Source organism: Symphodus melops (assembly GCF_947650265.1).
Source record: "Symphodus melops genome assembly, chromosome: 14".
NCBI lineage: Eukaryota > Metazoa > Chordata > Actinopteri > Labriformes > Labridae > Symphodus > Symphodus melops.
In genome coordinates, this window is record NC_136704.1 from 17,693,614 (window position 1) to 17,721,582 (window position 27,969).

At 43.2% G+C, this 27,969-nt stretch overlaps 1 protein-coding gene and 2 long non-coding RNA genes across 5 annotated transcripts; all 3 read left to right on the forward strand.

Annotated features, from left to right (window-relative positions):
* The first annotated feature begins 1,492 nt into the window (after nt 1–1,492).
* On the forward strand, nt 1,493–27,961 carry LOC306835197 (uncharacterized protein). 3 transcript variants are annotated; one of them, XM_079361623.1, is made up of 6 exons: nt 1,493–1,816; nt 13,516–13,620; nt 27,094–27,198; nt 27,436–27,540; nt 27,709–27,835; nt 27,917–27,961. In XM_079361623.1, the coding sequence occupies exons 1-5, from the start codon at nt 1,695–1,697 to the stop codon at nt 27,824–27,826; spliced, it is 555 nt and encodes a 184-aa protein (XP_079217749.1). In that variant the 5' UTR covers nt 1,493–1,694; the 3' UTR covers nt 27,827–27,835; nt 27,917–27,961. The 3 variants fall into 3 exon arrangements, 1 of the variants encoding a protein (XP_079217749.1); XR_013780587.1 differs by lacking the exons at nt 27,094–27,198; nt 27,436–27,540; nt 27,709–27,835; nt 27,917–27,961 and adding exons at nt 13,789–13,915; nt 13,997–14,041 and having other exon boundaries at nt 1,505–1,816; XR_013780586.1 differs by lacking the exons at nt 13,516–13,620; nt 27,094–27,198; nt 27,436–27,540; nt 27,709–27,835; nt 27,917–27,961 and adding exons at nt 1,985–2,111; nt 2,193–2,237 and having other exon boundaries at nt 1,504–1,816.
* On the forward strand, nt 11,467–12,544 carry LOC306835387. The gene is made up of 3 exons (XR_013780636.1): nt 11,467–11,634; nt 11,770–12,092; nt 12,457–12,544. It is a non-coding gene; the product is annotated as an uncharacterized lncRNA (long non-coding RNA).
* Nucleotides 22,761–25,376, forward strand: LOC306835386. Its single transcript, XR_013780635.1, has 7 exons — nt 22,761–22,801; nt 23,015–23,188; nt 23,316–23,763; nt 23,896–24,016; nt 24,352–24,462; nt 24,598–24,920; nt 25,285–25,376. It is a non-coding gene; the product is annotated as an uncharacterized lncRNA (long non-coding RNA).
* Nucleotides 27,962–27,969: the final 8 nt, after the last annotated feature.

Here is a 27,969-nt window from a genome sequence, read left to right on the forward strand (position 1 = left end):
CCCACCTGCCAACATCCTCCCATCTGAGGAAACACTGCAACTTGAGAAAAAGACATCAGTCAGGTGAGAGGAGTGATTGAATTCTGTGGTTTCATTCTGAAATGAAATGATGCTCAAAAGAGAACTTCTACTGGATCAAAAATTCACCCATTCTTGTTTTATACGTCCATGAATATAAACAGAAATAATCCAGTGATCAAGGTAGCATTAGACCATAATCAGCATTGTAATTGGTCTAAACACCTTAAGAAATTACTCAATAAGCTTAAAACTTTTACATAATCTAACAATAAATGTTTGAACACAACAGGAATAAGATGACACCCACAAGCTCCCACTCAGACCAGCAGAGCCCACCTCCCAACATCCTCCCATCTGAGGAAACACTGCAGCTCCAGAAAAAGACATCAGTCAGGTGAGAGGAGTGATTGAATTCTGTGGTTTCATTCTGATGCTCAAAAGAGAACTTCTACTGGATCAAAAATTCACACATTCTTGTTTTATACGTCCATGAATATAAACAGAAATAATCTCGTGATCAAGGTAGCATTAGACCAATATCAGCATTGTAATTGGTCTAAACACCATCAGAAATTACTCAGTGAGGTTAAAACTTTCACATAATCTAACAATAAATGTTTGAACACAACAGGAATAAGATGACACCCACCAGCTCCCACTCAGACCGGCAGAGCCCACCTGCCAACATCCTCCCATCTGAGGAAACACTGCAACTTGAGAAAAAGACATCAGTCAGGTGAGAGGAGGGATTGAATTCTGTGATTTCATTCTGATGCTCAAAAGAGAACTTCTACTGGATCAAAAATTCACCCATTCTTGTTTTATACGTCCATGAATATAAACAGAAATAATCCAGTGATCAAGGTAGCAATAGGCCAAAATAAGTTTTGTCATGGGTCAAAACACCTTAAGAAATTACTCAGTGAGGTTAAAACTTTCACATAATCTAACAATAAATGTTTGAACACAACAGGAATAAGATGACACCCACCAGCTCCCACTCAGACCGGCAGAGCCCACCTGCCAACATCCTCCCATCTGAGGAAACACTGCAACTTGAGAAAAAGACATCAGTCAGGTGAGAGGAGGGATTGAATTCTGTGGTTTCATTCTGATGCTCAAAAGAGAACTTCTACTGGATCAAAAATTCACACATTCTTGTTTTATACGTCCATGAATATAAACAGAAATAATCTCGTGATCAAGGTAGCATTAGACCAAAATCAGCATTGTAATTGGTCTAAACACCATCAGAAATTACTCAGTGAGGTTAAAACTTTCACATAATCTAACAATAAATGTTTGAACACAACAGGAATAAGATGACACCCACCAGCTCCCACTCAGACCGGCAGAGCCCACCTCCCAACATCCTGCCATCAGGTGTGATCTTGGTACGGTCTGCAGCACCCGAGAACATGCTGCAGCTGGAGGAAGAGGAGTCATCAGTCAGGTGAGAGGAGTGATTGAATTCTGTGGTTTCATTCTGATGCTCAAGAGAGAACTTCTACTGGATCAAAAATTCACACATTCTTGTTTTATACGTCCATGAATATAAACAGAAATAATCCAGTGATCAAGGTAGCATTAGACCATAATCAGCATTGTAATTGGTCTAAACACCTTAAGAAATTACTCAGTGAGGTTAAAACTTTCACATAATCTAACAATAAATGTTTGAACACAACAGGAATAAGATGACACCCACCAGCTCCCACTCAGACCAGCAGAGCCCACCTCCCAACATCCTCCCATCTGAGGAAACACTGCAGCTCCAGAAAAAGACATTAGTAAGGTGAGAGGAGTGATTGAATTCTGTGGTTTCATCCTGGTGCTCAAGGGAGAACTTCTACTAGATCAACAAGTCACACATTCTTCCTTTAAGTTGTAAAAAAATAATAATAGCAGGAACAAAAACTCTTACTGTGTCTGTTGGTTTGTTTAGTGTGTATCCTGAGCACAGAGAGACACCATCACCCCCAGTCGACAACGTCAAGAAGGGGACGAAAAAGAACCGCTTCCAGCGTTTTAAAACCTGGTTTAAAAAGAATTTTTTCTGCAATCGAGTCGGCGTTATGTAGGCAAGAGAGGTAAGTGAAGTGAAGGTCCTGTGAAGTTTTTTCATCACGTTACATGTGGCCATGTTAACGCTTGACTTCTCTTTTTAACAGGCACACCTTTTATATGTAAAACCGTATGGAAAAAGAAAAAAAAGAGAAAACACAGGGAGTAGGGAGAAGCAACACATTCCAGGAACACGACAAACCACGAGACAATGACAATGACAAAGAACCGACCAGAAACTCAGGCAAACACACAGACTAAATAGACACAGAGTAATCAGACACAGGTGACACTAACGAGACAGGTGAGGAACATCAGGGTAACAACGGGAACAAGCAGACGGCGCTCTGCCAGAACAGGGACAGGAAGCAGATGGCGCTCTGCCGGAACGGGGACAGGAAGCAGACGGCGCTCTGCCGGAACGGGGACAGGAAGCAGACGGCACTCTGCCGGAACGGGGACAGGAAGCAGACGGCGCTCTGCCGAAACGGGGACAGGAAGCAGACGGCGCTCTGCCGGAACAGGGACAGGAAGCAGACGGCGCTCTGCCGGAACGGGGACAGGAAGCAGACGGTGCTCTGCCGGAACGGGGACAGGAAGCAGACAGCACTCTGCCGGAACAGGGACAGGTAGCAGACAGCGCTCTGCCGGAACAGGGACAGGAGGCAGACGGCGCTCTGACGGAACAGGGACAGGTAGCAGACGGCGCTCTGCCGGAACCGGGACAGGTAGCAGACAGCGCCCTGCCGGAACAGGGACAGGAAGCAGACGGCGCTCTGCCGGAACAGGGACAGGAAGCAGACGGCGCTCTGCCGGAACAGGGAGCAGACGGCGCTCTGCCGGAAAGGGGACAGGAAGCAGACGGCGCTCTGCCGGAACGGGTACAGGAAGCAGAGGCTCTGAGGCACCATGAGGCTGAAGCCTGGATTGAGGCCTGAGTTGAGGTCTGGGTTGAGGACTAGGCTGAGGCCTGGACCTGGACTGAAGCCTGAGCCGAGGCTTTGTGGAGCCTTCTGGCTCCAAGTATAAGTCCATTAAAAAGTCCACCAGAGCATCAGAGGATATGGAGTCTGGTCTCCTCCTACCTCTTGTACCAGGGAAAAAAGCAAGCTTCGTCCCATCCCAGGGAGAAGGTTTGTTATTTAAACAAAAATCTTCTGCTGGGTCCATTTCTGGTCGGCTCATTCTGTCACGTTTTGGGTAGGAAACAGGGAGAAGAGGACCCAAGTGCAGAATAACCAATTTATTTTAACAAAAAGGCAAAACAAAAACTTACAAGGAAAAATCCAAAACGTTCCGAAAAGCAAAAACAAAGGAAATCCAAAAAGGCCACGAGGAGAAAACACAGGGAGCAGGGAGAAGCAACACATTCCAGGAACACGACAAACCACGAGACAATGACAATGACAATGACAAAGACCCGACCAGAAACTCAGGCAAACACACAGACTAAATAGACACAGGGTAATCAGACACAGGTGATACTAACGAGACAGGTGAGGAACATCAGGGTAACAACGGGAACAAGCAGACGGCGCTCTGCCGGAACGGGGACAGGAAGCAGATGGCGCTCTGCCGGAACGGGGACAGGAAGCAGACGGCGCTCTGCCGGAACGGGGACAGGAAGCAGACGGCGCTCTGCCGGAACGGGGACAGGAAGCAGACGGTGCTCTGCCGGAACGGGGACAGGAAGCAGACAGCACTCTGCCGGAACAGGGACAGGTAGCAGACAGCGCTCTGCCGGAACAGGGAGCAGACGGCGCTCTGACGGAACAGGGACAGGTAGCAGACGGCGCTCTGCCGGAACCGGGACAGGTAGCAGACAGCGCCCTGCCGGAACAGGGACAGGAAGCAGACGGCGCTCTGCCGGAACAGGGACAGGAAGCAGACGGCGCTCTGCCGGAACAGGGAGCAGACGGCGCTCTGCCGGAAAGGGGACAGGAAGCAGACGGCGCTCTGCCGGAACGGGTACAGGAAGCAGAGGCTCTGAGGCACCATGAGGCTGAAGCCTGGATTGAGGCCTGAGTTGAGGTCTGGGTTGAGGACTAGGCTGAGGCCTGGACCTGGACTGAAGCCTGAGCCGAGGCTTTGTGGAGCCTTCTGGCTCCAAGTATAAGTCCATTAAAAAGTCCACCAGAGCATCAGAGGATATGGAGTCTGGTCTCCTCCTACCTCTTGTACCAGGGAAAAAAGCAAGCCATGTCCCATCCCAGGGAGAAGGTTTGTTATTTAAACAAAAATCTTCTGCTGGGTCCATTTCTGGTCGGTTCATTCTGTCACGTTTTGGGTAGGAAACAGGGAGAAGAGGACCCAAGTGCAGAATAACCAATTTATTTTAACAAAAAGGCAAAACAAAAACTTACAAGGAAAAATCCAAAACGTTCCGAAAAGCAAAAACAAAGGAAATCCAAAAAGGCCACGAGGAGAAAACACAGGGAGCAGGGAGAAGCAACACATTCCAGGAACACGACAAACCACGAGACAATGACAATGACAATGACAAAGACCCGACCAGAAACTCAGGCAAACACACAGACTAAATAGACACAGGGTAATCAGACACAGGTGATACTAACGAGACAGGTGAGGAACATCAGGGTAACAACGGGAACAAGCAGACGGCGCTCTGCCGGAACGGGGACAGGAAGCAGATGGCGCTCTGCCGGAACGGGGACAGGAAGCAGACGGCGCTCTGCCGGAACGGGGACAGGAAGCAGATGGCGCTCTGCCGGAACGGGGACAGGAAGCAGACGGCGCTCTGCCGGAACGGGGACAGGAAGCAGACGGCGCTCTGCCGGAACGGGGACAGGAAGCAGACGGCGCTCTGCCGGAACAGGGACAGGAAGCAGACGGCGCTCTGCCGGAACGGGGACAGGAAGCAGGCGGCGCTCTGCCGGAACAGGGACAGGAAGCAGACAGCACTCTGCTGGAACAGGGACAGGAAGCAGACGGCGCTCTGCCGGAACAGGGAGCAGACGGCGCTAAAACCTAACACTGACACCACCACCAAAACCAGATCTACAAAATAAAACAGGAAACACTAAAGACTAGACTTAAAACACAAGACAGGAAATAAACTGACAGGAAACATAGGACACAGGGAAACACACTCAAGACTAAAGTAAACACAAGACTATGAAACATTAAAGCACACAAGGGAAACAATCCACACTAGGAAACAAATAACACTAAGGACAGAATGAAAACTAAAACTAGAAGAAACACAGAGACAAAACCACACCATGACATCAAGTGTGAACACGGCATAAGGCTGCGAAGCTACACAGGGCAGCATGGCGGCTCGGTGGTTAGCACCGCGGCCTCACAGCAGGCACATCACCCTGTCTGTGTTGAGTTTGCATGACTGCGTAGGTTTCCACCGGGGGCTCCGGTTTCCTCCTACACCCCAAAAACATGTATCTTGGTCAAATCAATTAAATAAATGAATTGTTTTGATTGATCAAACTGTATTGTGATTTTTATATTACATCACAAGTGTGTGAATCTCTTTAAACAACTCCAGGTGATGGGGGGGGGGGGGACGCCCATAGCAGAAGATCAGGTGCAGGGTGCTGCTCTGTTTTATCCTATTATCTAAACTGATTCCATGAAAGGCATCCAATTTGCAAATCAATTATTCGAGGGTCTCTGGTGATCTATGACTCTCAGTCTGATAGAGGAGCAGGGGAGGGGCTGGAGATACAGTCAGCTTTGAGGGAAAGATGGGGGGCCAAGTCGGGAGAACCCAACAGCAAATAGGGCCGAGTGCTTTTTGTTTGGCAAATGCATATAAATGTTAATTTCTTGGCCCTCTCTACATCCACACATATTCTCCCATTTTCTCTTTTCTTTTTGGCTCAGTTCTCTCTAAACAATTATAAAATTGGGTTATGTACAGACGACGACCTGTACCAGCTTTGCAAAAAAATGTTTCAAACATGATTTATATTTCAAGGTTTTCTATACTGTTGGCAGCATCCAAGTCAGTTCAGAAGTTCAAGTATTATTTTGTGGCATTTAATTCAGCGCTGATGCGCTTATTTTGGAATGTTTTCCCATTTCGATCAAAGTGGAATCTACATTTATTGACAGCTGTAAGGGATCATGGTGGATCATGTATACCACTGGAGTTAATCACTATTTGCAGATAACACAAAAACATTTAAAATCTGCAGTCTGATGAACGTTAATGCACCAATATGTAGTCATACATCAACATTTTCCCCCCACCCCACTCCTCAGCATACACATCAACTCATAAATTGATTGACTATTTAACAAGCGACTTTAAAAGAGGAAATTGGGAGTAAACCTGCCACATGAAACTTTTGTAAAAATGTTACAAAAATCACAACTTCAAACCTGACTGACATTATTTTAAAAAGCACTTCCTTACCATCTGAAAGCCGATAAACACAACCTCACATTTCTCTCTCCGACAGGCCAAGAAGGACTCAAAGTTAGTGTTATTTTAGAGTTACATTATATAACATGTCTCTTACTATGAGAAGTGCCCGTCTCAATAAACGGAGTCCAAAGAATTTCTGTTTACACTCAGAAAATCTCTCTGCTCTGTCGTTATAACCAAATACAGAAAGGTCCCAATCTTCTGAGCTCTAAATTGTTCGCCGACAAAGTTTAATTATTTTACCCTCGTTCCCAGGAACAGACGGATCGTGAGTCCAAACACACAGACACACACCCAGAGGACAGCTTGTCTTCCTCATCTTTCATCAATTTATCCAACGAAATACGCCAAAATGTATCACATATTACATTCAGAGACATTACTTCATTGACATAAACAAAAGATTCCTTAACTACTTAGGTTGAGCTTTTTCCCCCACATTACACCTGAGAAGAGTCATAAGAAATGGAAGCAGAAAATGTGGTGCCAATTGGTTTTCGTCATGACTCGGCTCTGAAGGCCTGGTTGTCAGGCTTATTACCAAAAAACAACATGGTGCAATTCAGGAGCTGTGTTGATGGTGTGACGCCGAGGATGGATCAGAGAGAATAAGAGAGGTTGACGACTCGATCCTAAACAGCCACCCACCAGCGACCTGCTGGGACACAAACAGGCAGAAGGACAATAGCAGGCCCTGTTATTCTGTTATTCCCAACTATCTATACGGTAATCTCAAGACACCGTTATTACCTTTTCACATTTTTCTTTTCAGGAGCCAGAAGTGACCATATTTAGAAAAGTAGGTGTAGCTGAAGTTAAGCAAAGGTTACGCCGACGCAAAGTTATAAGCCGCAGCCAGCGGTATAACATTGTTAGTAAAGTGCATCGATAAGGGTGTTTACACAGACTTGAGCATCTCGGTTATGAGTCACGGCTTATCCCTGTTTCTGAAGTCAGGACATGATGTTTATGTTCACAAACACAACAACAGGATAATTATCCTCCTGTGCAGACACTCATGGATACATGGTCACTGTGACTGAGATACGTATTTTTACTTGCAGAATAAAAGCTGCATACAAAATGTGTATATCCAAAAAAAGATAAAATAACAATTCATCGTAGTACAACTAATCCCTGAAAATGAAATTACTTAGGTCACGCAAAAGTCATCTATCAATCACAGTTGAATTACACCTCACACTAGTCCTGCTTTCTGATCTATTTACCTGTAAAAGGGCCAAAGATGAACAAAATGTTTCAATCTGGACGTCTGATAAATTTACAGACAAAGACACACATAAATAACGAGGCTCAATTTTTTTTTTTTTGTACGTAAATATATTTATCTTTTGAACAATAGTGGTAAGTATTTTTTATAAATAATTTTTAAATAAGGAAATATTGATGAAGGAATTCACAACAAAGAATATTTTCCATTCAAATACACAGCTTTTTACAACTAATCCAAGAATCAGAACTAAACTCCTTTCATAGTGAATCCAACTACCGTAACATCTGAGAGGTAGACAACTTCTTTACAGCCAACTCCAGCATCCGTGCATCTATGACCCTTTTTATTCAACATATTGGGGGTTTTAACAATTTGCAGTTACGACTCTACCTACTCTATCCACGCAGCAGTGAAACAGGCTTTAACTTCTGCAACATGCGATAACACCAACAGTTGATTAGTAATTCCTGTTCCTGTCATGTAAAACTGCATTCAGCAATTTGGTTATTATATTTTAGTGGAAGGGGAAAAAATGGGTGAAACCTGCTGAGCCACCTGGCAACATGAATGCTACTGCTGTCCAGGGTGAAGATATTTAAGTTGTATTCAAATCCTGTTTGACCCTCAATATAAATCTGTTGGGTAAGCTAATAATAACCAATATACAATTACAGTTTTAAACTTAAGCTTGTTGAGTAGAAATATGTTGCAGATATATGTGTTTTGGAGAGAAAGTGCAAACAAGTTGCTGTTTGGTTACGTTTCTTAAACTACTTTGTATGGTTCAGGAGAAGATCTTGGTCTTTATCAATCAATCAATCAATCCTTATTTCTGTAGCACATTTAAAACAACCTTGGTTCGACCAAAGTTGCTGTACAAGCAAAAAACAGACTATGGGTATGGATACTTAGTATATATACGTATATACATAACGCATGTAGAGTATGTGACAGATCTTTAAAATGGGCTTAAAAAACTGCTAATAAGAAGTCTACATTTTTGTGCACATTTCTGTGTACGCAGTCGCATGCAGTGATTTAACAATTGCTGCCAATCGAGACGCAGCTGTTGCAGGTTAAGAGCCAAAACACATTCAAGGGTTATAAAAACCTTACTATGGATGTCTGGGTGACAGAGACACTGAACAAATAATTTCACATTCCTAAACTCAGCCAGAACTTTTTCACTCAGGTAATTAATTAAAATGGTATATATTGTTTTGATTGTTGTAAAAGATAAGCTGTAATGTATGCATCACTCTCCTCAGTTGTTGCATTAGAGTGATTATACCTTTTTATTTTCTTCTCTCTCCACTCTGGCTGGGTTTTCTTACTCTAAAATCACTGCCCTTAGAAACACCTGACAGTTTACACTGCACTGTATGTGTTGGGTCTGGGTAGTTGAACAGACAATTGAAAGTGTACTGACATGTTATAATGAAGGCAATGTTTGTGCTTTGACATGTTTAGCAAGCTGCTCTGACAGCAAATGGATAAAACATTGCCATTGAATAGAGTGTTGATGTTTCAGGCTGGATGCTTTTATTTCTTTCGCAATGGTCACATTATAGCAATACTATTCGGACAGCCAATTAAATGTGTCACTTTAAAGAGGATATTTACCAAACGGATACAAATAACTGCAGCTTGCATCAAGCTATATTAATTTAGGCCTTGTTCACATTCATCAAACCACATATACAGTACAAGTGTTTTTGAATGCCATTTAAATGCTTCAATGTGTCTTCTGCCTCACTCGTAACGCAACACCATCGACAATAACAATGATGTAAATCCGGCAAGCCTATATTTTTTACTGATATGTGGGGTAGTCTATACATGTAGTTCTGGAAGAAATTTTGAGAGGTCAAGGACAGTGAAAGTGAAGTGTGTTGTGTTTAATTTGGGGATTCTGACAACCAAACGAGGATCTGAGGGGCCGGCACATCAATTAATTATTGCTGACTCTCCCAGACATTAGAATTTGGAACATTGCTTCATGAGATAGAATTTAGAATGTTAGGTCATTGTGAGGTCATACTAAGGCTTTTTCCACCTCACAATGACCTTTAGAATCCTGAAATGTACTGTATCAAGGGCAGTTAAAAGCAGATCATTGCAACTTGAGCAGTTGGACAAACCACACACAAGTCGAGTTTTCAAATACATTACCTGAAATATTGGAACTAACTCAGTCTCTCTATATAATGGTAAGTTACTCTTTATCTCTTCTTGATGGATCTCGATTCCTGAGCTCTTTGCTTATTCCAAACTGGAGTTGGACATGGAGAAGAAATGTACAATATTAAGAGTACAGCAGATTGTTCCTTTTTTTCAAACTATTGATGGAGATTAAACAGGAATGTAAGTAATGTAATGTGTAACGTGTAACGTGTTCCTCTTTTATCTTGTTTCTTCTCAGATGTCCAAAGTACATCCCTCACCTCGCAACAACCCCGACCTTCTCCCCAGCAAATACAAGGTTCTGAATCTCGTGGGTAGGGGGAGTTATGCAAAAGTGCTACGCTGTTTGGACAGGGAAACAAACACCATTGTAGCTGTCAAGATCCCCTTGTTTAGATTCTGCGGTACGGAGGTGAGACGTTTGATAGATTATTTTTAAGTTCACAATTTAAAGCCTTTCATACCCATTCAAATCCCCATTTACATGAAAGCCTTTCATACCCATTCAAATCCCCATTTACATGACTTTTACACAAAGAGTATAACTTTGGTGAATGTCTTGTCATTTTTCTCCAGATGCCCATACTTAAAAAGTTAATGAGAAATACTCTTGACAAGGAAAACATCATCAAGTACTATGGAAGTTTCAGTGCAATTCATGGCAAAGCACACGTCTTTGAGTATCTGAAATTGAGCTTAGAGGACTACATCATGGAAAGGCCTATGAACTTAAGTGACATAAGGAGCATAATCACACAGGTATGAATTCAGGAGCTTCAGATGTACACATGTAACATGCATCTGTTAAACTTTCATACAGTATCTGACATGTATTGTTCTTGCAGCTGGCAACAGCGCTTAACGCACTGAAGAACATCGGGATAATCCACGGCGACATTAAATTTGACAACATCATGCTAAAGGATGAGAAACATCCTTTAAGAGTTAAACTTATTGATTTTGGATTAGCAATAAAAACATCTTCAAGCAAACCTGGCACGATCCTACAATCAGTTTGCCTCAGGTAAGATCCAAGATCATGCTGATTATGTGCCAGCATACTTTTTGTTTTTTTTCCCACTGTTTGTCAAATGAATGTATTTTATGTTCACTTGTTGGAATATGACTGATTCTAACGCTTTTCTTCAACAACCAGGGCACCAGAGATTATGTTGGGGTTGCCATTTTCAGAGGCCATAGACATGTGGTCACTCGGTTGCCTCTTATACACAATGCTCTTCGAAACCTACCTGTTTCCAGACGATCAATATGGCACAGTAAGTAATTTACTAAAGCTTTTGGTTAACAGATCAAGTAATGATGCTTGTTCGAGTCTAGTAAAGTACAGTAGTTCTTTCCTCAATGTTTGTTGAAGCAGAAATACATCCTTCTAAACCCTGGGTTTAGCTTGTAGCTAACTTTAATGCCATCCCACATAGCGGTTGATCAAATCTAAAATGAAAGAATTCACCTAACATGTTGGACAAAGGGACATAGTGTGTTTTGAGCGGTGCAGAGAACTACGTATGTCAGCTATTGTGGCAAGTGTCAGTAGACATGTAAACAAGAAGAGAAGTGTTGTTGTTGATGTGTCGATCTGTTTCATCTCCAGATGCTGCGTATAATTAAACTCCTGGGTCAGCCACCAGATGAACTTTTGAACAATGGAAAGAGGACAGGAGAATATTTTATAAAGAGAAGACCAAACACCTGGAGGATCAAGGTAGCAAAAGTCATTTTTTGCTTTAAGATTCATGTGATACTTGAAGGTGTGCCTAAGAAATGTGCATTGACTGATGTTTATTAGTTAAATTTAGGAAGAGCAACATTAAGATTAACACACTGAACCTTATTTCAGACACTTCATGAGTACAACACATCGATGACTGCCAAGGACCCCTGTGTATATACGTTTGAATCTCTGGTTCGTCTCAAACAGGTAAAGTGTGAAGCATGTTTACACTGTCACTGACAGTTTTCTGTTGTTTATGTGTGATGTGGCTGATGATTTGACTGACGGTTGGCCTTGATTCTTGTTTTTTATCACTAGATGTTTAAACATTGCGATGCCCATACTGGAGAATTTGCGCAGTGCATCGAGCTACTGAAGGCCATGCTGACAATGGACCAGAACAAAAGGATCACACCAGCTGAAGTCCTCCAGCACCCCTTCATCACCCAGTAAATACTTTTTACATTAGATTTTGTTTCTAACTGCAGTACAGGCTCAAACTATCGGAGCCCCCTTTTTTATTGATTTTACACTGCAGGAAGTATAAACTATTTAGTTTCTATAAACCTTTGGCAGCAAGTTTTTCAGATATAGTAAACGCCATCTTTACAAAACGCCTCTTAAAAAACTAATAGTCACTGAGACTGCATTCTTTTTTTAAATACAGATCAAGAATATAAACACAAATAATCTCGCGATCAAGGTAGCAATAGGCCAAAATAAGTTTTGTTATGGGTCAAAACACCTTAAGAAATTACTCAATAAGCTTAAAACCTTTCACATAATCTAACAATAAATGTTTGAACACAACAGGAATAAGATGACACCCACCAGCTCCCACTCAGACCGGCAGAGCCCACCTGCCAACATCCTCCCATCTGAGGAAACACTGCAACTTGAGAAAAAGACATCAGTCAGGTGAGAGGAGGGATTGAATTCTGTGATTTCATTCTGATGCTCAAAAGAGAACTTCTACTGGATCAAAAATTCACCCATTCTTGTTTTATACGTCCATGAATATAAACAGAAATAATCCAGTGATCAAGGTAGCAATAGGCCAAAATAAGTTTTGTCATGGGTCAAAACACCTTAAGAAATTACTCAGTGAGGTTAAAACTTTCACATAATCTAACAATAAATGTTTGAACACAACAGGAATAAGATGACACCCACCAGCTCCCACTCAGACCGGCAGAGCCCACCTGCCAACATCCTCCCATCTGAGGAAACACTGCAACTTGAGAAAAAGACATCAGTCAGGTGAGAGGAGGGATTGAATTCTGTGGTTTCATTCTGATGCTCAAAAGAGAACTTCTACTGGATCAAAAATTCACACATTCTTGTTTTATACGTCCATGAATATAAACAGAAATAATCTCGTGATCAAGGTAGCATTAGACCAAAATCAGCATTGTAATTGGTCTAAACACCATCAGAAATTACTCAGTGAGGTTAAAACTTTCACATAATCTAACAATAAATGTTTGAACACAACAGGAATAAGATGACACCCACCAGCTCCCACTCAGACCGGCAGAGCCCACCTCCCAACATCCTGCCATCAGGTGTGATCTTGGTACGGTCTGCAGCACCCGAGAACATGCTGCAGCTGGAGGAAGAGGAGTCATCAGTCAGGTGAGAGGAGTGATTGAATTCTGTGGTTTCATTCTGATGCTCAAGAGAGAACTTCTACTGGATCAAAAATTCACACATTCTTGTTTTATACGTCCATGAATATAAACAGAAATAATCCAGTGATCAAGGTAGCATTAGACCATAATCAGCATTGTAATTGGTCTAAACACCTTAAGAAATTACTCAGTGAGGTTAAAACTTTCACATAATCTAACAATAAATGTTTGAACACAACAGGAATAAGATGACACCCACCAGCTCCCACTCAGACCAGCAGAGCCCACCTCCCAACATCCTCCCATCTGAGGAAACACTGCAGCTCCAGAAAAAGACATTAGTAAGGTGAGAGGAGTGATTGAATTCTGTGGTTTCATCCTGGTGCTCAAGGGAGAACTTCTACTAGATCAACAAGTCACACATTCTTCCTTTAAGTTGTAAAAAAATAATAATAGCAGGAACAAAAACTCTTACTGTGTCTGTTGGTTTGTTTAGTGTGTATCCTGAGCACAGAGAGACACCATCACCCCCAGTCGACAACGTCAAGAAGGGGACGAAAAAGAACCGCTTCCAGCGTTTTAAAACCTGGTTTAAAAAGAATTTTTTCTGCAATCGAGTCGGCGTTATGTAGGCAAGAGAGGTAAGTGAAGTGAAGGTCCTGTGAAGTTTTTTCATCACGTTACATGTGGCCATGTTAACGCTTGACTTCTCTTTTTAACAGGCACACCTTTTATATGTAAAACCGTATGGAAAAAGAAAAAAAAGAGAAAACACAGGGAGTAGGGAGAAGCAACACATTCCAGGAACACGACAAACCACGAGACAATGACAATGACAAAGAACCGACCAGAAACTCAGGCAAACACACAGACTAAATAGACACAGAGTAATCAGACACAGGTGACACTAACGAGACAGGTGAGGAACATCAGGGTAACAACGGGAACAAGCAGACGGCGCTCTGCCAGAACAGGGACAGGAAGCAGATGGCGCTCTGCCGGAACGGGGACAGGAAGCAGACGGCGCTCTGCCGGAACGGGGACAGGAAGCAGACGGCACTCTGCCGGAACGGGGACAGGAAGCAGACGGCGCTCTGCCGAAACGGGGACAGGAAGCAGACGGCGCTCTGCCGGAACAGGGACAGGAAGCAGACGGCGCTCTGCCGGAACGGGGACAGGAAGCAGACGGTGCTCTGCCGGAACGGGGACAGGAAGCAGACAGCACTCTGCCGGAACAGGGACAGGTAGCAGACAGCGCTCTGCCGGAACAGGGACAGGAGGCAGACGGCGCTCTGACGGAACAGGGACAGGTAGCAGACGGCGCTCTGCCGGAACCGGGACAGGTAGCAGACAGCGCCCTGCCGGAACAGGGACAGGAAGCAGACGGCGCTCTGCCGGAACAGGGACAGGAAGCAGACGGCGCTCTGCCGGAACAGGGAGCAGACGGCGCTCTGCCGGAAAGGGGACAGGAAGCAGACGGCGCTCTGCCGGAACGGGTACAGGAAGCAGAGGCTCTGAGGCACCATGAGGCTGAAGCCTGGATTGAGGCCTGAGTTGAGGTCTGGGTTGAGGACTAGGCTGAGGCCTGGACCTGGACTGAAGCCTGAGCCGAGGCTTTGTGGAGCCTTCTGGCTCCAAGTATAAGTCCATTAAAAAGTCCACCAGAGCATCAGAGGATATGGAGTCTGGTCTCCTCCTACCTCTTGTACCAGGGAAAAAAGCAAGCTTCGTCCCATCCCAGGGAGAAGGTTTGTTATTTAAACAAAAATCTTCTGCTGGGTCCATTTCTGGTCGGCTCATTCTGTCACGTTTTGGGTAGGAAACAGGGAGAAGAGGACCCAAGTGCAGAATAACCAATTTATTTTAACAAAAAGGCAAAACAAAAACTTACAAGGAAAAATCCAAAACGTTCCGAAAAGCAAAAACAAAGGAAATCCAAAAAGGCCACGAGGAGAAAACACAGGGAGCAGGGAGAAGCAACACATTCCAGGAACACGACAAACCACGAGACAATGACAATGACAATGACAAAGACCCGACCAGAAACTCAGGCAAACACACAGACTAAATAGACACAGGGTAATCAGACACAGGTGATACTAACGAGACAGGTGAGGAACATCAGGGTAACAACGGGAACAAGCAGACGGCGCTCTGCCGGAACGGGGACAGGAAGCAGATGGCGCTCTGCCGGAACGGGGACAGGAAGCAGACGGCGCTCTGCCGGAACGGGGACAGGAAGCAGACGGCGCTCTGCCGGAACGGGGACAGGAAGCAGACGGTGCTCTGCCGGAACGGGGACAGGAAGCAGACAGCACTCTGCCGGAACAGGGACAGGTAGCAGACAGCGCTCTGCCGGAACAGGGAGCAGACGGCGCTCTGACGGAACAGGGACAGGTAGCAGACGGCGCTCTGCCGGAACCGGGACAGGTAGCAGACAGCGCCCTGCCGGAACAGGAACAGGAAGCAGACGGCGCTCTGCCGGAACAGGGACAGGAAGCAGACGGCGCTCTGCCGGAACAGGGAGCAGACGGCGCTCTGCCGGAAAGGGGACAGGAAGCAGACGGCGCTCTGCCGGAACGGGTACAGGAAGCAGAGGCTCTGAGGCACCATGAGGCTGAAGCCTGGATTGAGGCCTGAGTTGAGGTCTGGGTTGAGGACTAGGCTGAGGCCTGGACCTGGACTGAAGCCTGAGCCGAGGCTTTGTGGAGCCTTCTGGCTCCAAGTATAAGTCCATTAAAAAGTCCACCAGAGCATCAGAGGATATGGAGTCTGGTCTCCTCCTACCTCTTGTACCAGGGAAAAAAGCAAGCCATGTCCCATCCCAGGGAGAAGGTTTGTTATTTAAACAAAAATCTTCTGCTGGGTCCATTTCTGGTCGGTTCATTCTGTCACGTTTTGGGTAGGAAACAGGGAGAAGAGGACCCAAGTGCAGAATAACCAATTTATTTTAACAAAAAGGCAAAACAAAAACTTACAAGGAAAAATCCAAAACGTTCCGAAAAGCAAAAACAAAGGAAATCCAAAAAGGCCACGAGGAGAAAACACAGGGAGCAGGGAGAAGCAACACATTCCAGGAACACGACAAACCACGAGACAATGACAATGACAATGACAAAGACCCGACCAGAAACTCAGGCAAACACACAGACTAAATAGACACAGGGTAATCAGACACAGGTGATACTAACGAGACAGGTGAGGAACATCAGGGTAACAACGGGAACAAGCAGACGGCGCTCTGCCGGAACGGGGACAGGAAGCAGATGGCGCTCTGCCGGAACGGGGACAGGAAGCAGACGGCGCTCTGCCGGAACGGGGACAGGAAGCAGATGGCGCTCTGCCGGAACGGGGACAGGAAGCAGACGGCGCTCTGCCGGAACGGGGACAGGAAGCAGACGGCGCTCTGCCGGAACGGGGACAGGAAGCAGACGGCGCTCTGCCGGAACGGGGACAGGAAGCAGACGGCGCTCTGCCGGAACGGGGACAGGAAGCAGGCGGCGCTCTGCCGGAACAGGGACAGGAAGCAGACAGCACTCTGCCGGAACAGGGACAGGAAGCAGACGGCGCTCTGCCGGAACAGGGAGCAGACGGCGCTCTGCCGGAAAATGGACAGGAAGCAGACGGCGCTCTGCCGGAACGGGTACAGGAAGCAGAGGCTCTGAGGCACCATGAGGCTGAAGCCTGGATTGAGGCCTGAGTTGAGGTCTGGGTTGAGGACTAGGCTGAGGCCTGGACCTGGACTGAAGCCTGAGCCGAGGCTTTGTGGAGCCTTCTGGCTCCAAGTATAAGTCCATTAAAAAGTCCACCAGAGCATCAGAGGATATGGAGTCTGGTCTCCTCCTACCTCTTGTACCAGGGAAAAAAGCAAGCCATGTCCCATCCCAGGGAGAAGGTTTGTTATTTAAACAAAAATCTTCTGCTGGGTCCATTTCTGGTCGGTTCATTCTGTCACGTTTTGGGTAGGAAACAGGGAGAAGAGGACCCAAGTGCAGAATAACCAATTTATTTTAACAAAAAGGCAAAACAAAAACTTACAAGGAAAAATCCAAAACGTTCCGAAAAGCAAAAACAAAGGAAATCCAAAAAGGCCACGAGGAGAAAACACAGGGAGCAGGGAGAAGCAACACATTCCAGGAACACGACAAACCACGAGACAATGACAATGACAATGACAAAGACCCGACCAGAAACTCAGGCAAACACACAGACTAAATAGACACAGGGTAATCAGACACAGGTGATACTAACGAGACAGGTGAGGAACATCAGGGTAACAACGGGAACAAGCAGACGGCGCTCTGCCGGAACGGGGACAGGAAGCAGATGGCGCTCTGCCGGAACGGGGACAGGAAGCAGACGGCGCTCTGCCGGAACGGGGACAGGAAGCAGATGGCGCTCTGCCGGAACGGGGACAGGAAGCAGACGGCGCTCTGCCGGAACGGGGACAGGAAGCAGACGGCGCTCTGCCGGAACGGGGACAGGAAGCAGACGGCGCTCTGCCGGAACAGGGACAGGAAGCAGACGGCGCTCTGCCGGAACGGGGACAGGAAGCAGGCGGCGCTCTGCCGGAACAGGGACAGGAAGCAGACAGCACTCTGCTGGAACAGGGACAGGAAGCAGACGGCGCTCTGCCGGAACAGGGAGCAGACGGCGCTAAAACCTAACACTGACACCACCACCAAAACCAGATCTACAAAATAAAACAGGAAACACTAAAGACTAGACTTAAAACACAAGACAGGAAATAAACTGACAGGAAACATAGGACACAGGGAAACACACTCAAGACTAAAGTAAACACAAGACTATGAAACATTAAAGCACACAAGGGAAACAATCCACACTAGGAAACAAATAACACTAAGGACAGAATGAAAACTAAAACTAGAAGAAACACAGAGACAAAACCACACCATGACATCAAGTGTGAACACGGCATAAGGCTGCGAAGCTACACAGGGCAGCATGGCGGCTCGGTGGTTAGCACCGCGGCCTCACAGCAGGCACATCACCCTGTCTGTGTTGAGTTTGCATGACTGCGTAGGTTTCCACCGGGGGCTCCGGTTTCCTCCTACACCCCAAAAACATGTATCTTGGTCAAATCAATTAAATAAATGAATTGTTTTGATTGATCAAACTGTATTGTGATTTTTATATTACATCACAAGTGTGTGAATCTCTTTAAACAACTCCAGGTGATGGGGGGGGGGGGGGACGCCCATAGCAGAAGATCAGGTGCAGGGTGCTGCTCTGTTTTATCCTATTATCTAAACTGATTCCATGAAAGGCATCCAATTTGCAAATCAATTATTCGAGGGTCTCTGGTGATCTATGACTCTCAGTCTGATAGAGGAGCAGGGGAGGGGCTGGAGATACAGTCAGCTTTGAGGGAAAGATGGGGGGCCAAGTCGGGAGAACCCAACAGCAAATAGGGCCGAGTGCTTTTTGTTTGGCAAATGCATATAAATGTTAATTTCTTGGCCCTCTCTACATCCACACATATTCTCCCATTTTCTCTTTTCTTTTTGGCTCAGTTCTCTCTAAACAATTATAAAATTGGGTTATGTACAGACGACGACCTGTACCAGCTTTGCAAAAAAATGTTTCAAACATGATTTATATTTCAAGGTTTTCTATACTGTTGGCAGCATCCAAGTCAGTTCAGAAGTTCAAGTATTATTTTGTGGCATTTAATTCAGCGCTGATGCGCTTATTTTGGAATGTTTTCCCATTTCGATCAAAGTGGAATCTACATTTATTGACAGCTGTAAGGGATCATGGTGGATCATGTATACCACTGGAGTTAATCACTATTTGCAGATAACACAAAAACATTTAAAATCTGCAGTCTGATGAACGTTAATGCACCAATATGTAGTCATACATCAACATTTTCCCCCCACCCCACTCCTCAGCATACACATCAACTCATAAATTGATTGACTATTTAACAAGCGACTTTAAAAGAGGAAATTGGGAGTAAACCTGCCACATGAAACTTTTGTAAAAATGTTACAAAAATCACAACTTCAAACCTGACTGACATTATTTTAAAAAGCACTTCCTTACCATCTGAAAGCCGATAAACACAACCTCACATTTCTCTCTCCGACAGGCCAAGAAGGACTCAAAGTTAGTGTTATTTTAGAGTTACATTATATAACATGTCTCTTACTATGAGAAGTGCCCGTCTCAATAAACGGAGTCCAAAGAATTTCTGTTTACACTCAGAAAATCTCTCTGCTCTGTCGTTATAACCAAATACAGAAAGGTCCCAATCTTCTGAGCTCTAAATTGTTCGCCGACAAAGTTTAATTATTTTACCCTCGTTCCCAGGAACAGACGGATCGTGAGTCCAAACACACAGACACACACCCAGAGGACAGCTTGTCTTCCTCATCTTTCATCAATTTATCCAACGAAATACGCCAAAATGTATCACATATTACATTCAGAGACATTACTTCATTGACATAAACAAAAGATTCCTTAACTACTTAGGTTGAGCTTTTTCCCCCACATTACACCTGAGAAGAGTCATAAGAAATGGAAGCAGAAAATGTGGTGCCAATTGGTTTTCGTCATGACTCGGCTCTGAAGGCCTGGTTGTCAGGCTTATTACCAAAAAACAACATGGTGCAATTCAGGAGCTGTGTTGATGGTGTGACGCCGAGGATGGATCAGAGAGAATAAGAGAGGTTGACGACTCGATCCTAAACAGCCACCCACCAGCGACCTGCTGGGACACAAACAGGCAGAAGGACAATAGCAGGCCCTGTTATTCTGTTATTCCCAACTATCTATACGGTAATCTCAAGACACCGTTATTACCTTTTCACATTTTTCTTTTCAGGAGCCAGAAGTGACCATATTTAGAAAAGTAGGTGTAGCTGAAGTTAAGCAAAGGTTACGCCGACGCAAAGTTATAAGCCGCAGCCAGCGGTATAACATTGTTAGTAAAGTGCATCGATAAGGGTGTTTACACAGACTTGAGCATCTCGGTTATGAGTCACGGCTTATCCCTGTTTCTGAAGTCAGGACATGATGTTTACGTTCACAAACACAACAACAGGATAATTATCCTCCTGTGCAGACACTCATGGATACATGGTCACTGTGACTGAGATACGTATTTTTACTTGCAGAATAAAAGCTGCATACAAAATGTGTATATCCAAAAAAAGATAAAATAACAATTCATCGTAGTACAACTAATCCCTGAAAATGAAATTACTTAGGTCACGCAAAAGTCATCCATCAATCACAGTTGAATTACACCTCACACTAGTCCTGCTTTCTGATCTATTTACCTGTAAAAGGGCCAAAGATGAACAAAATGTTTCAATCTGGACGTCTGATAAATTTACAGACAAAGACACACATAAATAACGAGGCTCAATTTTTTTTTTTTGTACGTAAATATATTTATCTTTTGAACAATAGTGGTAAGTATTTTTTATAAATAATTTTTAAATAAGGAAATATTGATGAAGGAATTCACAACAAAGAATATTTTCCATTCAAATACACAGCTTTTTACAACTAATCCAAGAATCAGAACTAAACTCCTTTCATAGTGAATCCAACTACCGTAACATCTGAGAGGTGGACAACTTCTTTACAGCCAACTCCAGCATCCGTGCATCTATGACCCTTTTTATTCAACATATTGGGGGTTTTAACAATTTGCAGTTACGACTCTACCTACTCTATCCACGCAGCAGTGAAACAGGCTTTAACTTCTGCAACATGCGATAACACCAACAGTTGATTAGTAATTCCTGTTCCTGTCATGTAAAACTGCATTCAGCAATTTGGTTATTATATTTTAGTGGATGGGGAAAAATGGGTGAAACCTGCTGAGCCACCTGGCAACATGAATGCTACTGCTGTCCAGGGTGAAGATATTTAAGTTGTATTCAAATCCTGTTTGACCCTCAATATAAATCTGTTAGGTAAGCTAATAATAACCAATGTACAATTACAGTTTTAAACTTAAGCTTGTTGAGTAGAAATATGTTGCAGATATATGTGTTTTGGAGAGAAAGTGCAAACAAGTTGCTGTTTGGTTACGTTTCTTAAACTACTTTGTATGGTTCAGGAGAAGATCTTGGTCTTTATCAATCAATCAATCAATCCTTATTTCTGTAGCACATTTAAAACAACCTTGGTTCGACCAAAGTTGCTGTACAAGCAAAAAACAGACTATGGGTATGGATACTTAGTATATATACGTATATACATAACGCATGTAGAGTATGTGACAGATCTTTAAAATGGGCTTAAAAAACTGCTAATAAGAAGTCTACATTTTTGTGCACATTTCTGTGTACGCAGTCGCATGCAGTGATTTAACGATTACTGCCAATCAAGACGCAGCTGTTGCAGGTTAAGAGCCAAAACACATTCAAGGGTTATAAAAACCTTACTGTGGATGTCTGGGTGACAGAGACACTGAACAAATAATTTCACAGTCCTAAACTCAGCCAGAACTTTTTCACTCGGGTAATTAATTAAAATGGTATATATTGTTTTGATCGTTGTAAAAGATAAGCTGTGATGTATGCATCACTCTCCTCAGTTGTTGCATTAGAGTGATGATACCTTTTTATTTTCTTCTCTCTCCACTCTGGCTGGGTTTGGACACTGTAAAATCACTGCCGTTAGAAACACCTGACAGTTTACACTGCACTGTATGTGTTGGGTCTGGGTATTTGAACAGACAATTGAAAGTGTACTGACATGCTATAATGAAGGCAATGTTTGTGCTTTGACATGTTTAGCTAGCTGCTCTGACAGCAAATGGATAAAACATTGCCATTGAATAGAGTGTTGATGTTTCAGGCTGGACGCTTTTATTTCTTTCGCAATGGTCACATTATAGCAATACTATTCGGACAGCCAATTAAATGTGTCACTTTAAAGAGGATATTTACCAAACGGATACAAATAACTGCAGCTTGCATCAAGCTACATTGATATAGGCCTTGTTCACATTCATCAAACCACATATACAGTACAAGTGTTTTTGAATGCCATTTAAATGCTTCAATGTGTCTTCTGCCTCACTCGTAACGCAACACCATCGACAATAACAATGATGTAAATCCGGCAAGCCTATATTTTTTACTGATATGTGGGGTAGCCTATACATGTAGTTCTGGAAGAAATTTTGAGAGGTCAAGGACAGTGAAAGTGAAGTGTGTTGTGTTTAATTTGGGGATTCTGACAACCAAACGAGGATCTGAGGGAGCGGCACATCAATTAATTATTGCTGACTCTCCCAGACATTAGAATTTGGAACATTGCTTCATAGAGATAGAATTTAGAATGTTAGGTCATTGTGAGGTCATACTAAGGCTTTTTCCACCTCACAATGACCTTTAGAATCCTGAAATGTACTGTATCAAGGGGAGTCAAAAGCAGATCATTGCAACTTGAGCAGTTGGACAAACCACACACAATTCGAGTTTTCAAATACATTACCTGAAATATTGGAACTAACCCAGTCTCTCTATATAATGGTAAGTTACTCTTTATCTCTTCTTTATGGATCTCGATTCCTGAGCTCTTTGCTTATTCCAAACTGGAGTTGGACATGGAGAAGAAATGTACAATATTAAGAGTACAGCAGATTGTTCCTTTTTTTTCAAACTATTGATGGAGATTAAACAGGAATGTAAGTAATGTCATGTGTAACGTGTAACGTGTTCCTCTTTTATCTTGTTTCTTCTCAGATGTCAAAAGTACATCCCTCACCTCGCAACAACCCCGACCTTCTCCCCACCAAATACAAGGTCCTGAATCTCGTGGGTAGGGGGAGTTATGCAAAAGTGCTACGCTGTTTGGACAGGGAAACAAACACCATTGTAGCTGTCAAGATCCCCTTGTTTAGATTCTGCGGTACGGAGGTGAGACGTTTGATAGATTATTTTTAAGTTCACAATTTAAAGCCTTTCATACCCATTCAAATCCCCATTTACATGACTTTTACACAAAGATTATAACTTTGGTGAATGTCTTGTCATTTTTCTCCAGATGCCCATACTTAATAAGTTAATGAGAAATACTCTTGACAAGGAAAACATCATCAAGTACTATGGAAGTTTCAGTGCAATTCATGGCAAAGCACACGTCTTTGAGTATCTGAAATTGAGCTTAGAGGACTACATCATGGAAAGGCCTATGAACTTAAGTGACATAAGGAGCATAATCACACAGGTATGAATTCAGGAGCTTCAGATGTACACATGTAACATGCATCCGTTAAACTTTCATACAGTATCTGACATGTATTGTTCTTGCAGCTGGCAACAGCGCTTAACGCACTGAAGAACATCGGGATAATCCACAGCGACATTAAATTTGACAACATCATGCTAAAGGATGAGAAACATCCTTTAAGAGTTAAACTTATTGATTTTGGATTAGCAATAAAAACATCTTCAAGCAAACCTGGCACGATCCTACAATCAGTTTGCCTCAGGTAAGATCCAAGATCATGCTGATTATGTGCCAGCATACTTTTTGTTTTTTTTTCCACTGTTTGTCAAATGAATGTATTTTATGTTCACTTGTTGGAATATGACTGATTCTAACGCTTTTCTTCAACAACCAGGGCACCAGAGATTATGTTGGGGTTGCCATTTTCAGAGGCCATAGACATGTGGTCACTCGGTTGCCTCTTATACACAATGCTCTTCGAAACCTACCTGTTTCCAGACGATCAATATGGCACAGTAAGTAATTTACTAAAGCTTTTGGCTAACAGATCAAGTAATGATGCTTGTTCGAGTCTAGTAAAGTACAGTAGTTCTTTCCTCAATGTTTGTTGAAGCAGAAATACATCCTTCTAAACCCTGGGTTTAGCTTGTAGCTAACTTTAATGCCATCCCACATAGCGGTTGATCAAATCTAAAATGAAAGAATTCACCTAACATGTTGGACAAAGGGACATAGTGTGTTTTGAGCGGTGCAGAGAACTACGTATGTCAGCTATTGTGGCAAGTGTCAGTAGACATGTAAACAAGAAGAGAAGTGTTGTTGTTGATGTGTCGATATGTTTCATCTCCAGATGCTGAGTATAATTAAACTCCTGGGTCAGCCACCAGATGAACTTTTGAACAATGGAAAGAGGACAGGAGAATATTTTATAAAGAGAAGACCAAACACCTGGAGGATCAAGGTAGCAAAAGTCATTTTTTGCTTTAAGATTCATGTGATACTTGAAGGTGTGCCTAAGAAATGTGCATTGACTGATGTTTATTAGTTAAATTTAGGAAGAGCAACATTAAGATTAACACACTGAACCTTATTTCAGACACTTCATGAGTACAACACATCGATGACTGCCAAGGACCCCTGTGTATATACGTTTGAATCTCTGGTTCGTCTCAAACAGGTAAAGTGTGAAGCATGTTTACACTGTCACTGACAGTTTTCTGTTGTTTATGTGTGATGTGGCTGATGATTTGACTGACGGTTGGCCTTGATTCTTGTTTTTTATCACTAGATGTTTAAACATTGCGATGCCCATACTGGAGAATTTGCGCAGTGCATCGAGCTACTGAAGGCCATGCTGACAATGGACCAGAACAAAAGGATCACACCAGCTGAAGTCCTCCAGCACCCCTTCATCACCCAGTAAATACTTTTTACATTAGATTTTGTTTCTAACTGCAGTACAGGCTCAAACTATCGGAGCCCCCTTTTTTATTGATTTTACACTGCAGGAAGTATAAACTATTTAGTTTCTATAAACCTTTGGCAGCAAGTTTTTCAGATATAGTAAACGCCATCTTTACAAAACGCCTCTTAAAAAACTAATAGTCACTGAGACTGCATTCTTTTTTTAAATACAGATCAAGAATATAAACACAAATAATCTCGCGATCAAGGTAGCAATAGGCCAAAATAAGTTTTGTTATGGGTCAAAACACCTTAAGAAATTACTCAATAAGCTTAAAACCTTTCACATAATCTAACAATAAATGTTTGAACACAACAGGAATAAGATGACACCCACCAGCTCCCACTCAGACCGGCAGAGCCCACCTGCCAACATCCTCCCATCTGAGGAAACACTGCAACTTGAGAAAAAGACATCAGTCAGGTGAGAGGGGGGATTTCATTCTGTGATTTCATTCTGATGCTCAAAAGAGAACTTCTACTGGATCAAAAATTCACACATTCTTGTTTTATACGTCCATGAATATAAACAGAAATAATCCAGTGATCAAGGTAGCATTAGACCAAAATCAGCATTGTAATTGGTCTAAACACCATCAGAAATTACTCAGTGAGGTTAAAACTTTCACATAATCTAACAATAAATGTTTGAACACAACAGGAATAAGATGACACCCACCAGCTCCCACTCAGACCGGCAGAGCCCACCTCCCAACATCCTGCCATCAGGTGTGATCTTGGTACGGTCTGCAGCACCCGAGAACATGCTGCAGCTGGAGGAAGAGGAGTCATCAGTCAGGTGAGAGGAGGGATTGAATTCTGTGGTTTCATTCTGATGCTCAAGAGAGAACTTCTACTGGATCAAAAATTCACCCATTCTTGTTTTATACGTCCATGAATATAAACAGAAATAATCCAGTGATCAAGGTAGCAATAGGCCAAAATAAGTTTTGTTATGGGTCAAAACATCTGAAGAAATTACTCAGTGAGGTTAAAACTTTCACATAATCTAACAATAAATGTTTGAACACAACAGGAATAAGATGACACCCACAAGCTCCCACTCAGACCAGCAGAGCCCACCTGCCAACATCCTCCCATCTGAGGAAACACTGCAACTTGAGAAAAAGACATCAGTCAGGTGAGAGGAGGGATTGAATTCTGTGGTTTCATTCTGATGCTCAAAAGAGAACTTCTACTGGATCAAAAATTCACACATTCTTGTTTTATACGTCCATGAATATAAACAGAAATAATCTCGTGATCAAGGTAGCATTAGACCATAATCAGCATTGTATTTGGTCTAAACACCTTTAGAAATTACTCAGTGAGGTTAAAACTTTCACATAATCTAACAATACATGTTTGAACACAACAGGAACAAGATGACACCCACCAGCTCCCACTCAGACCAGCAGAGCCCACCTTCCAACATCCTGCCATCAGGTGTGATCTTGGTACGGTCTGCAGCACCCGAGAACATGCTGCAGCTGGAGGAAGAGGAGTCATCAGTCAGGTGAGAGGAGGGATTGAATTCTGTGGTTTCATTCTGATGCTCAAGAGAGAACTTCTACTGGATCAAAAATTCACACATTCTTGTTTTATACGTCCATGAATATAAACAGAAATAATCCCGTGACCAAGGTAGCAATAGGCCAAAATAAGTTTTGTTATGGGTCAAAACACCTTAAGAAATTACTCAGTGAGGTTAAAACTTTCACATAATCTAACAATAAATGTTTGAACACAACAGGAATAAGATGACACCCACCAGCTCCCACTCAGACCGGCAGAGCCCACCTCCCAACATCCTGCCATCAGGTGTGATCTTGGTACGGTCTGCAGCACCCGAGAACATGCTGCAGCTGGAGGAAGAGGAGTCATCAGTCAGGTGAGACGAGTGATTGAATTCTGTGGTTTCATTCTGATGCTCAAGAGAGAACTTCTACTGGATCAAAAATTCACCCATTCTTGTTTTATACGTCCATGAATATTAACAGAAATAATCCAGTGATCAAGGTAGCATTAGACCATAATCAGCATTGTAATTGGTCTAAACACCTTAAGAAATTATTCAATAAGCTTAAAACTTTTACATAATCTAACAATAAATGTTTGAACACAACAGGAATAAGATGACACCCACCAGCTCCCACTCAGACCAGCAGAGCCCACCTCCCAACATCCTCCCATCTGAGGAAACACTGCAGCTCCAGAAAAAGACATCAGTCAGGTGAGAGGAGGGATTGAATTCTGTGGTTTCATTCTGATGCTCAAAAGAGAACTTCTACTGGATCAAAAATTCACACATTCTTGTTTTATACGTCCATGAATATAAACAGAAATAATCCAGTGATCAAGGTAGCATTAGACCATAATCAGCATTGTAATTGGTCTAAACACCTTAAGAAATTACTCAGTGAGGTTAAAACTTTCACATAATCTAACAATAAATGTTTGAACACAACAGGAATAAGATGACACCCACCAGCTCCCACTCAGACCGGCAGAGCCCACCTTCCAACATCCTCCCATCTGAGGAAACACTGCAGCTCCAGAAAAAGACATTAGTAAGGTGAGAGGAGTGATTGAATTCTGTGGTTTCATCCTGGTGCTCAAGGGAGAACTTCTACTGGATCAACAAGTCACACATTCTTCCTTTAAGTTGTAAAAAAATAATAATAGCAGGAACAAAAACTCTTACTGTGTCTGTTGGTTTGTTTAGTGTGTATCCTGAGCACAGAGAGACACCATCACCCCCAGTCGACAACGTCAAGAAGGGGACGAAAAAGAACCGCTTCCAGCGTTTTAAAACCTGGTTTAAAAAGAATTTTTTCTGCAATCGAGTCGGCGTTATGTAGGCAAGAGAGGTAAGTGAAGTGAAGGTCCTGTGAAGTTTTTTCATCACGTTACATGTGGCCATGTTAACGCTTGACTTCTCTTTTTAACAGGCACACCTTTTATATGTAAAACCGTATGGAAAAAGAAAAAAAAGAGAAAACAC

Bases quoted from the DNA above. Each gene is read 5' to 3' on its own strand.
- LOC306835197 (XM_079361623.1), top strand. From the start codon at position 1,695: ATGTTTGAACACAACAGGAATAAGATGACACCCACCAGCTCCCACTCA. The intron at 27,199-27,435 runs GTGAGAGGAGGG...TGAACACAACAG, and splicing joins CAGAAAAAGACATCAGTCAG to GAATAAGATGACACCCACCA. The intron at 27,541-27,708 runs GTGAGAGGAGTG...TCCTGAGCACAG, and splicing joins CAGAAAAAGACATTAGTAAG to AGAGACACCATCACCCCCAG.